A 12,194-nucleotide genomic window follows, 5' to 3' on the forward strand; every position below is an offset into this window, starting at 1 on the left:
TAGTCACTGCCTACCCTCATTGTCTCAGCATGAGTACCCACGCCGCCAAGCTCAGCTTCCTGCACGTTACGATGATTTCATCCTGTAATATCAGCAGCAGCCACTATCTACAGCAGAAACACAACAACCTCTTAATTCGGCAAATATGCCCAGTACTGGTCCTCATTATCAACCCTGGAGGAGTCCGAAGATTATTCAGAGCAGGCAGAACCGCCTATAAAGGGAGGCACTCAGGAGGACATTCAACATTCTCCATGTTCTCACTTACCTGTCCCATCTAAGAAAGCGCTAACCCCTGAATGCCAAAATGCTTCTCCAATAGCTCCTGTTCCTGATGCTCAGACGGCACTCCTACAGCAACTGATAGAAGAAGAAATCAGGGTAAAGTAATCCAGCAATCTATGCTTAAGAGTAGTCCTCCTCTTCCACCTCAGCAGCAGCTGTCTTCTCCCGTAAGCCATGCACCTTCTAATCAATCTAAGCCACAGTTGTTGCAGCTCACGCATCCTCCTGGTCATATTCAGTTTCCTACTGCATCTCACAACCCTCAGCCAGTAGTAACACTACAATCCTGTTGGACTACAGGTAACCATAGTTCCCCTGCTCCTTAACTTCAGCAGCAGCTTCCTTCTCCTCCTCCTGTAAGCCCTGCCCCTCTTGCCCAACCTGTGCCTCAACTCTTGCAGCTCATGCATCCTTCCAGTCATGGTCAGTTTGCTGCAATATCTGAAGTACCAGCCTCATATAACCCCATGTACCCAGCCTATACACTGCCAAGTCAGCCACTGCCTGGTGTTATGTCTTACTCCGCTCAGCCAGCAAGCAATGTGCAACCTCACCACCTGACATCTGCTCCCCCTTTAAGTCAGCTAGTTCCTCCAACTGCTCCCTTTCAGCCAAGCTATAGGATGGTCTAAGGTCCTGTAACGTTCTTTAGATCTCGGAAGGAAGAAGGCAGGGTCAGCTAGGCTGGGACTCGTGCTGGTTTATTCACAATTTGCTCAAACAAACAGTATACAGCGTCAGATGCGCTCTCTCACAAAAGTATCAAATAATAACTCATAACAGGTTGCAGTTCTCTTTTCTGCTCCCGCGTCTGTGGCACGAGTCCTCCGCCAGTCTCTCCCCATTATCCGGACACATTCTCCTTTTATCCGTTCTCTCCCCGCCAATTACTGGAATGAGACACAGGTGTTCGTTATTTCTCACTTGACCCACTTACCACTCGTTCATCTGCCTCTCTCTCCCGCTGCAGACCTCGCGGAACCACGCCCCCCTCGCCACATACCCCCACCGCCCGACTCAGGCCCGGGGAGCCCTCCGGCCTGCAGCTCCCCCCCTCATTCCTGGAGAGGAAGTCCGCCACAGCCATCTGCGCCCCCGGCCTGTGGACCACCTTGAACTTAAACGGCTGTAACGCCAGATACCAACGGGTGATCCGCGCGTTGGTGTCCTTCATGCGGTGGAGCCATTGCAGGGGCGCATGGTCCGAACAGAGGATGAACTCCCGGCCCAGGAGGTAATACCGAAGGGTGAGGATGGCCCATCTGATGGCCAAACATTCCTTTTCTATGGTGCTGTACACCATCTCTCTCTTAGAGAGCTTCCGACTAATGCACCGGTCGTTCCTCACCCCCCACCTCCTGGGACAGGACCGCCCCCAAACCTCTGTCCAATGCGTCAGTCTGCAACAAAAAGGGGAGAGTAAAGTCAGGGGAATGCAAAAGTGGTCCTCCACATAGGGCAGCCTTTACCTGGGTGAAAGCCCGCTGGCACTGCTCCGTCCACTGGACCGGATCTGGTGCTTCCTTTTTAGTGAGGTCAGTCAGCGGGCTGGTGAGGTCCGAATAATTAGGTATAAACCGCCTATAATATCCTGCCAGCCCCAGGAACTGCCTCACCTCCTTTTTGGTCTTGGGGCTTGGGCAGGTCGCAATAGCTGCTGTCTTATCAATTTGGGGACGCACCTGCCCATGCCCCAAGTGGAAGCCCAGATACCTGACTTCCACCCGCCCAATCGCACACTTCTTCGGGTTGGCCGTGAGCCCCGCCCTCCTCAGCGACCTGAGTACCGCTCGGAGATGCTGCACATGCCGCTGCCAATCATTGCTATAAATGATGTCATCCAAATAGGCCGCGGCGTATGCAGTGTGTGGACGGAGAATTCGGTCCATGAGTCGCTGAAATGTAGCTGGGGCCCCGAACAAACCGAAAGGAAGCGTAACAAATTGGTGTAATCCGAACGGCGTGGTGAAAGCTGTCTTTTCTTTAGAGATAGGCGTTAAGGGGATTTGCCAATATCCCTTCGTTAAATCCAGTGTCGAATAAAATTGAGCAGAACCTAATGGTAATCCACGCAGAAGCGGACAGAGCCGTCCGTTTTAGGAACCAAAACTATTGGGCTCGCCCAGTCACTGCTGGATTCTTCTATTACTCCCATCTCTAGCATGGCCTCTAATTCTGTCCGTACCACATTCTTTTTGTGCTCGGGCAAACGATATGGCCGACTGCGCACCACCACGCCCGGCTCGGTCTCAATATGGTGCTGGATGAGATTGGTGCGACCCGGCAGGGATGAGAACACATCTGCGAATTCTTTTTGCAACTTGGCAATGTCAGTGAGCTGCGATGGTGAGAGGTGATCTCCCCCTAGCGGCAGAGCGAGGGATTGACTTTTGCAGCTCACCTCCGGCCCGAGATCCTCCTCTCCACTCACCACCATCGCCAACATCACTGACTCCGCCTCACTCCATTTTTTTAGGAGGTTGAGGTGGTAAATCTGATGTGCCCCATTCCTGTCGGTACGCACCACCTCATAATCGAGATCCCCTACTCGTCGTGTGACCTCGAACGGTCCTTGCCACTTGGCGAGCAATTTAGAGCTAGATGTTGGGAGTAATACAAGTACTTTCTCTCCCGGAGTGAATTTACGTAACTTGGCACCCCGATTGTAAAGCCGGCTCTGTTTGTGCTGGGCCTGTAACAAATTTTCCATAGAGAGCCGCCCCAATGTGTGTAACTTTGTTCGCAGGTCCAGCACATATTGAACTTCATTTTTACTATTTGAAGGTCCGTCCTCCCAAGCCTCTCTTAGGACATCCAACACCCCTCGGGGCTGGCGTCCATAGAGAAGTTCGAAGGGGGAAAACCCCGTGGAGGCTTGGGGGACCTCCCGCACGGCAAACAAGAGGGGTTCCAGCCACCTATCCCAATTTTTGGCGTCTTCGTGAACGAACTTACGAATCATGGTCTTTAACGTGCGATTAAAGCGTTCGACCAGCCCGTCTGTTTGTGGGTGAAAGACGCTGGTACGAATCGATTTAATGCCCAACAATTCATAAAGTTCGCGGAGCATCCGTGACATAAACGCCGTGCCTTGGTCGGTGAGGATCTCTTTCGGGATCCCCACGCGGGAGATTAATCGAAACAGCGCATCCGCCACACTTTTTGCTGAAATGTTGCGGAGTGCTACTGCCTCGGGGTATCGTGTTGCATAATCCACCAGGACTAATGCAAAGAGATGCCCTCGTGCGGATCGTTCTAATGGCCCGATGAGGTCCATGCCAATTCTCTCGAAGGGGACCTGCATAAGGGGGAGGGAGCACAATGGTGCTTTTGGAGTGGCCGGGGGATTCACCAACTGGCATTCACGACAAGACGCGCACCACCTGCGCACATTCTCGTGAATGCCCGGCCAAAAGAAACGGGTCATTAGACGATTAAGTGTAGCTGCTTGACCTAGATGTCCGGCCATGGGATTTGAGTGAGCCGCCTGGAAGAGCATTTCCCGACGGCTCTTAGGTACTAATAATTGTGTTGTATCTTGTTTTGTCTGAGTGTCCTGGGTCACTCGATACAACCGATCTTTAATAATGGCAAAGTAAGGATAGGAGAGCGGACACGCAGGCTGAAGAGACTGTCCGTCGATAGTACGGACCTGTTCAAACGCATTTTTGAGCGTCTCATCCCGAGACTGCTCCAGGGGAAAATCCTCACACAGCGAGAGGATTGGCCTCTCCTCCGCATTCCTTTCCCCTGGCGCGGCACTCGCTGGTTCTGCCTCCCCAACATGCACAGCCGCGACCCCTTCCTGCGCCTGAGATCGCCCAGAAACATCCATGCATAAATGTCCCAATAAAATTTTAAAGCCTGGCCAATTGGTTCCCAGAATTAGCGGATGTCTGAGGTGCGGGTTAACTGCAGCCTCTACCCTATGCTTTTGTCCCCTGAATTGAACCGTGACTGACACTAGTGGATAATTTACCACTTCCCCGTGCACACACCTAACCATAACCATGCGGCTTTTATCCAATGTCTCTGGTGGAATCAGGCTTTGATGAATGGGGGTTTGGTTACAACCTGAATCCACCAAAGCCTTATGAGTACCTCCCCTTATACTCACAGGTATTTGATACAAGCCAGCCTGATCGGGGGCAGCCTGTGGAGCGTCAGGGACCCGAATCAACGTTCCCACTTCCATCATCGGACAACGATCGATAAAGTGACTCGGGTCCCCACAACGCCAACAGGCCGGCCCGGGCTTCCCCGCCGCCCTAGTGGCGGGAGGTGGGTCAATGGATCGGCGAGGAGAGAGCGGTGGGCCGGAAGCTGTGGCAGGGGTTATATTTGTTCCACCCCAACCTCTGGGCTGGACTTGCGGTGCCGCTACGGGTTCCATCCGGGTCCGGGGAAGAGGGCGTGGAGAAAAATTCCCCCGTGACCTAGGTTGAGGGACAGGTTTAGGAGTAGAGATGGGGGAAGAGAGAGAGAGAGAGAGAGAGAGAGAGAGAGACAGATGGTAAAATTTCGCCGACCCCAGGGCACGCCACCATCTGGTCCTCCGCCAATTGGATGGCCTGGTTCAGCGACGTTGGGCGGTGGCGCTGGACCCACTGGGCAGTCTCCTTTGGTAACCGTGCCACGAACTGCTCCAGCACCACGCGATCTATGACCTCCTCGACGTCGCTTCCTTCGGCCATCAGCCATTTGCGGCAGGCGTCCCGGAGCTGTTGCGCCATCACGAAGGGCCGGCCACACTCAGCGAGGTCCAACGACTGGAAGTGCTGTCTATGCTGTTCAGGACTCCGGCCGACCCGCTGGAGGATGGCGCGCTTGAGGTCTTCATAGACCAGGAGGTTCTGGACAGGCAGCTGTTGCGCAGCCAACTGTGACTCCCCAGCCAACAGTGGAATCAAGCGTACTGGCCACTCGTCTTGGGACCACCCCCACGCCTTTTCAAAGAGATCCAGGAACGCTTCAGGATCGTCCTGCGGACCCATTTTGTGAAGGGGTACCGGGGTGGGGGTCGTGCTGGCTGCTGGGGTTTCCCCAGCCCGAACCTCCCGGTCAATCCAGCTCCGGAACAGCTCGCGGTCCTCCTGCTGGGCTTTAATGAGGGCTTGGAAGCGCCGTTCCTGTTCCTCCCTCAGGCCCAGCAGTGCCTGATGTTGTTCTTGATGCAGACCCGCGTGCGAGCTGATTACCTCCACAAACGGCGAGGATGACGGGTTCTGCATGATGGCAGCGGCACTCTTCTTCCTTCCCGGGTTTTGGCACCAGTGTAATGTTCTTTAGATCTCGGAAGGAAGAAGGCAGGGTCAGCTAGGCTGGGACTCGTGCTGGTTTATTCACAATTTGCTCAAACAAACAGTATACAGCGTCAGATGCGCTCTCTCACAAAAGTATCAAATAATAACTCATAACAGGTTGCAGTTCTCTTTTCTGCTCCCGCGTCTGTGGCACGAGTCCTCCGCCAGTCTCTCCCCATTATCCGGACACATTCTCCTTTTATCCGGTCTCTCCCTGCCAATTACTGGAATGAGACACAGGTGTTCGTTATTTCTCACTTGACCCACTTACCACTTGTTCATCTGCCTCTCTCTCCCGCTGCAGACCTCGCGGAACCACGCCCCCCTCGCCACAGGTCCTTCTTTCCCTGATCTCACTAGGGAGGATTAAAGCCAGTCCTTGATGTTAAAGATGGCCCTATCCAACTTGTTAGATCCAGGAGAGTCAGAACAGTATAAATACCACATCTTATTGGATCATCTAAAGGTAGACCAGGCAAGAAGACTTGCGTTGGCTTAAGTTTATGCCCTAGATCCTTACACTCAAGCTGTACGGGCCCTTGATGAGCGTTATGGTCAACCTAGACAACTTGCTTTGAGGGAGCTTCAAGCTATTATGGAGATGCCTGCTATCCGCATAGGTGGGCTGCAGAGACAGCCATCCTGAGACAAACCCAGATGGATTCATTCAGGGATGATTTGGCCTGCCCTCAAAACCAAAGGCCCCTTCTACTTTCAAAACATTTACTTTCCCTTGCCCCGGAGTTAGACCCAGTATCAGGGCGTATTCGGGTAGGTGGAAAGTCACATCAGAGTAGTGATCTACCCCCTGATGCCATTGAGTTAAGGAGAAGGTTCTGGATCCTGAGAGGTTGTGAGATGGTCTGAAAACATCAACATAGATGTCCCAAATGCCAGCAGTTCTGTGCCCATCCTATTATTGCCTATCCGCATAGGTGATGGTAGAGGCCTAGACCAATTTTCCTTTAGAGTTCAGGAATTATTTGGCCTCCTTCAGTCCATGGGTTCTGAAGGTCTCGCTGAACTTGTCTGTGGTTCACATGTTGAACAGCTTTTAGTTTTCTTCAGTTTAAGAGATGTATGAGTTTGAGCAGATCAGGTCCCCTTTCCTATAACCTCCTAGATTTTTCCAACTGGCTACAAGAAGAAGCTCGTTGTCAGCCCAGAAGGGAAAGAACACCTCAGCCTTTCAGAGGCCTCCACCCCCTCACCTAGTAAGAAGTACAACTGTACTCTATGGTGCTAAAACCACCTCACATGTGACCTTCTTCAAGTTGCCCCACTTAAATTTAGTCAGCCTCTCCCCAACAACTAATCTAAACGCTGTTCAGTGCTTATTGCAACTCTGCTGAACATCATGTCAGTAAATGTGATGATTTCCTCCAACTATCCAAACACTAGAGAACTAACTGGATCAAGGAACAGAGACGTTGTTGGCAATGTGCACAAGATCACTATGCAACCCAATGTGACCTGAAGGGACGCTGCATTTAGTGTAACGGGAAACACATCACCTATGCACCATTAACCAGAGGCAAGTGCAGAATCTATATATTGACCATCCTAGCAATTGCAATAAAGTACTACTGAAGGTACTTGAAGTGACCCTGCGTAATGGAAACAAGTCCTTAGACACTTATGCTTTACTGGATGATGTGTCCGAAAGAACAATCCTCCTGTACCCTGCTGCTCAAGCACTTCAGTTAAAAGGAAAGTCTGAGGGCCTGAAGCTAAGAACTGTGAAACAGGATGTTCAGACTCTTAATGGAGCTATGGTGTCCTTCACTCTTATTCCTAAAGCGCATCCAAATAAGTCCTATGTCATCAGTCAAGCTTTCACTGCTGACCAGTTATCCTTGTCCGAACATTCTCACCCTCATCTACGTCAGCTTCCTCTTAAACCGCTTAATAAAGTCAGACCTTTACTCCTTTTAGCTGATCAAACACACCTGATTACCTCAACGCAGCCAGTAAAAAGAGGCAATGAACCAACTTGAGACCCAAACCATCAAAATACCTGTTGATGGCATCTCACAACATGCAGCACTTCTCCTCCATGTAGATCCCTGGCCCCCTTTATAGGCCCCAGAGGAGGCAGTTATGTCCTGTCTTTGCAGTTGTGAAAGGCGACTCCTTCAAAACCCACAACAAGTGGATGACCTTACCAGAGGAAAGCTGCTGTCTGATCTTGGCAGACAATGCAGGTAGAACCAAGGACCTGCCTTCCTATTTCAATCCCTTGAACTGTGGCCCACTAATCCTGATATATATCCTGATGACCCTGTAGAGCTGTGTAAGCCCAGTTTATGTGGTGCTGTATCCCTCAGTCCATACCCCTCTGTCCCTGACCTCAGTCAAGCTGTCACCTTCCGAGACCTCCTTGACTGCATGCCTACCTTCCTTCATGGGGCCGCAAATCCTCCATCAGCAGAAAACTACCATGATGCAGAGACAGCCATCCTGAGACAATCCCAGATGGATTCATTCAGGGATGATTTTGCCTGCCTTCAAAACCAAAGGCCCCTTCTACTTTCAAGCCATTTACTTTGCTTGCCCCGGAGTTAGACCCAGTATCAGGGCGTATTCGGGTAGGCGGAAAGTTACGTCAGTGTAGTTATCTATCACCTGATGCCATTGAGTTAAGGAGAAGGTTCTGGATCCTGAGGCAGGGTATCATTTTCAAATGTCTGACAACTAGGTGCGTGCACCTTGATCTACGCCGTCACATGAATACAGATTCCTTCCTGATGGCACTCAGGCGTTTTGTTGCTCGTAGAGGTAAACCATTTGAGCTGCTCTCTGACAGAGGTACCAACATTATTGCCTCCAATGAAGAGCTACTGGAAACCTATCCATACCACAACCCCTGACCTTCAGGCAGCTCTGGCCAAGCAGAAGTTTGAAATTGAAGGCATTCTAAATTCAAAGCCCCTTAGGCTATGTGTCCTCTGATATTGCTGATCCTGACCCTGTGACCCCTAACTTGCTGCTGATGGGGAGGCATGATGCTTCATCTCAGCAAGGATGGCTGTTGTAGGGTTGCTGATGTCCAAGTCAAGGGCAGGACATACACAAGGGCCATTGCCCACCTTATACCTCTTTCGGCTATACCTGATACCCCCCTGAATTGTCAAATTTGCATTACAAATTTGGGGGTGGCTGTTGACAAGTTTTCGTTTCCCTAAGCTGCCACCTCAAGGCAGCGTCACACCCCTCTCAGCCTGTTCAGTTTCCTGTCAGCCCCAAGCTACACTCACCCAATCGTCAGCCAATCAGAAAATTCTCAAAAATTCTGAAACCTTTGTTACATGTGGCTGAACCGTGCAGAGGTCTGAGGTTTGTTCCTTTTATTTTTTTTTCTGTGTGTGCACGCATACTTGAACATGTAAGTGTTTGTTTATTTTGACTTAAGTTTGACTTAAAAGTGTTTCATGCTTGCCATATTTTCTGTTTATAGTCAGTTTACTTTATTTAAATTTATTGGTAAACTGAAGCTCTGTATTTTTGTTCTCTTTTAGAAACCACACGCAAAAACGCTTTGCACATGAATTTTGTATAAATAAAATTTATACAATTTTTTTATTATAAATAAATGCCACTGGCTTCAAACTAGCTCCCTAGGCATTCCTGTTACTTCCTTTTCAGTAACTGTAATTGTGCCTGTTGGTTTCTACTGGTAATTGGTCACCTTCTATTTTTGGCTTGTTAAAACCACTAAATCCTAATTAAATATGTCTCAAAACACACTACAGGAAACCATTTAAAAAAAAATGGTTTTAATATTTAAAAGTAGGTTTGAGATGTTTGCAATGGTATTTGTAGTGGAAATCAGTAGATTTCTGTGATTGTTTTTTTTTTCAGCAGGGAGGATAGCTTGTGATTTGGTCTTAGTGACATAAGAGTCCTCTTCATTACTCCTAATGTTTCACAGATTTAGGAGCTAGTGTTAACGCTAAAACACTTTGTAAATTTAAGACTCATAAATTTAGGATTGACATGCCCAATATCTTAAAGTTTTTCCTCCTAAAACGGCAAGTTAAGATGTTTTGTGAATACGGACCCCGGATCTGAACACAGCTTCTTTGCATGATATACAGATGCTGGTCATATAATTAGAATATCTTCAAAAAGTTGATTTATTTCACTAATTCCATTCAAGAAGTGAAACTTGTATGATGTATACATTCATTCCACACAGACTGATATATTTCAAGTGTTTATTTCTTTTAATTTTGATGATTATAACTGACAACCAATGAAAACCCCAAGTCAGTATCTCAGAAAATTAGAATATTGTGAAAAGGTTCAGTATTGAAGACACCTGGTGCCACACTTTGATCAGCTAATTAACTCAAAACACCTGCAAAGGCCTTTAAATGGTCTCTCAGTCTAGTTCTGTAGGCTACATAATCATGAGGAAGACTGCTGATTTGACAGTTGTCCAAAAGACGACCATTGACACCTTACACGAGGAGGGCAAGACACAAAAGGTCATTGCAGAAAGAGGCTGGCTGTTCACAGAGCTCTGTGTCCAAGCACATTAATAGAGAGGTGAAGGGAAGGAAAGATGTGGTAGAAAAAAAAGTGTACAAGCAATAGGGATAACCACACCCTGGAAAGAATTGTGAAACAAAACCCATTAAAAAATGTGGGGGAGATTCACAAAGAGTGGTTTGCAGCTGGAGTCAGTGGTTCAAGAACCACTACGCACAGACGTATGCAAAACATGGGTTTCAGCTGTCGCATTCCTTGTGTCAAGCCACTCTTGAACAACAGACAGTGTCAGAAGCATCTCGCCTGGGCTAAAGACAAAAAGGACTGGACTGCTGCTGAGTGGTCCCAAGTTATGTTCCCTAATGAAAGTAAGTTTTGCATTTCCTTTGGAAATCAGGGTCCCAGAGTCTGGAGGAAGAGAGGAGAGGCACAGAATCCACATTGCTTGAGGTCCAGTGTAAAGTTTCCACAGTTAGTGATGGTTTGGGGTGCCATGTCATCTGCTGGTGTTGGTCCACTGTGTTTTCTGAGGTCCAAGGTCAACACAGCTGTATACCAGGATGTTTTAGAGCACTTCATGCTTCCTTCTGCTGACCAACTTTATGGAGATGCTGATTTCATTTTCCAACAAGACTTTCCAACACCTGCACACAGTGCCAAAGCTACCGGTACCTGGTTTAAGGACCATGGTATCCCTGTTCTTAATTGGCCAGCAAACTCGCCTGACCTTAACCCCATAGAAAATCAATGGGGTTTTGTGAAGAGGCAGATATGCCAGACCCAACAATGCAAAAGAGCTGAAGACCACTATCAGAGCAACCTGGGCTCTCATAGCACCTGAGCAGTGCCAGAGACTGATCGACTCCATGCCACGCCACATTGCTGCAGTAATTCAGGCAAAAGGAGGCCCAACTAAGTATTGAGTGCTGTACATGCTCATACTTTTCATGTTCATACTTTTCAGTTGGCCATGATTTCTAGAAATCCTTTCTTTGTATTGGTCTTAAGTAATATTCTGATTTTCTGAAATACTGAATTGGGGTTTTCATTAGTTGTCAGTTATAATCATCAAAATTAAAAGAAATAAACACTTGAAATATATCAGTCTGTGTGGAATGAATGTATACATTATACAAGTTTCACTTCATGAATGGAGTTAGTGAAATAAATCAACTTTTTGAAGATATTCTAATTATATGACCAGCACCTGTATATGTATATAGATGCATGACGCCACTAAATATTATTGCACAGTGAGAAGGATAAAGATGGATAAAGAGCACTTATCTTGCTTCATTCTAAATAACCTATATATAATTTTTTTTTTTTTAACTAGACTGTAGCCCTCAAATCTAGTCCATTGGCAAGGCAAAGTTGACTGCTATCTGGTGAAACTCCACTTTTCAGATAATTTTTCAGATAACTTGTCTAAGTCTATGTTTAAAGCACCACTCTGCAGTCAAAGGCTGCAAATGCATTTTGCAGATGTGGCAGCAGCAGTACCCACAGCAGTTAAAATCTCATACTGGTTACCATCTGTATGCATATTTGGTGACTTGTTGTCCATACCTCTTCTGAACAACTGTAGTCCAGCCATTCTTGTCTGTATCGGTCTATTCCATTTGAACACCTGAAAGATTATTTATGCATACATTCAGCTGTTAGGAGAGAACAAATGCCTTATTTGAATTCTGCATAAACACCGCGGATACTCAGATCTAATGCTGCTACCTTTGTAAAGTATTGCACCACCCACAGCCTGATGTTAGGTTGGACTGGAAACATTGTTCACAGGTGTTGTGCTGAAGACAGGCTAGCATAAAATAGGACATAATGTCTAATGTCAGGGTGCAAATCTATAAATAGTCAAATTCATAAATATTTGTTTTCAATGTGAGCAATTGTGATTGTTGTAAAGAAGAAACAGACAAGCTGTGATCAATTTACTCACTTGGTAAGGGGGTAAACTCAAATGCTGAGCTATTAACAATCTTTGTTGTGTCAATTTCCACCCGATGGTATTCATAAATAGTCCGTCGTTTAGCATCTGTTGATGACACATCTTTAAAGTATTAGTTAAAAGGATAACAGTGTAAATGTATGAATTAAATT

The 12,194-nt window shown here is 47.6% G+C and overlaps 1 protein-coding gene across 3 annotated transcripts in view; it reads right to left on the reverse strand.

Annotated features, from left to right (window-relative positions):
• Positions 1 to 12,194, reverse strand: part of plxdc1 (plexin domain containing 1) — a 238,696-nt gene that overhangs the window by 33,881 nt on the left and 192,621 nt on the right. For all 3 annotated transcript variants that reach the window (XM_073828567.1, XM_073828566.1, XM_073828565.1), the window contains 3 exons: positions 12,034 to 12,129; positions 11,814 to 11,895; positions 11,652 to 11,712 (listed from right to left, as the gene is read on the reverse strand). In XM_073828567.1, coding sequence (XP_073684668.1) covers positions 11,652 to 11,712; positions 11,814 to 11,895; positions 12,034 to 12,129 — 239 coding nt within the window. The remainder of the gene's footprint in view (positions 1 to 11,651; positions 11,713 to 11,813; positions 11,896 to 12,033; positions 12,130 to 12,194) is intronic.

The sequence above is a fragment of the Garra rufa genome, chromosome 22, assembly GCF_049309525.1.
Source record: "Garra rufa chromosome 22, GarRuf1.0, whole genome shotgun sequence".
In the NCBI taxonomy this organism is placed as follows: domain Eukaryota; kingdom Metazoa; phylum Chordata; class Actinopteri; order Cypriniformes; family Cyprinidae; genus Garra; species Garra rufa.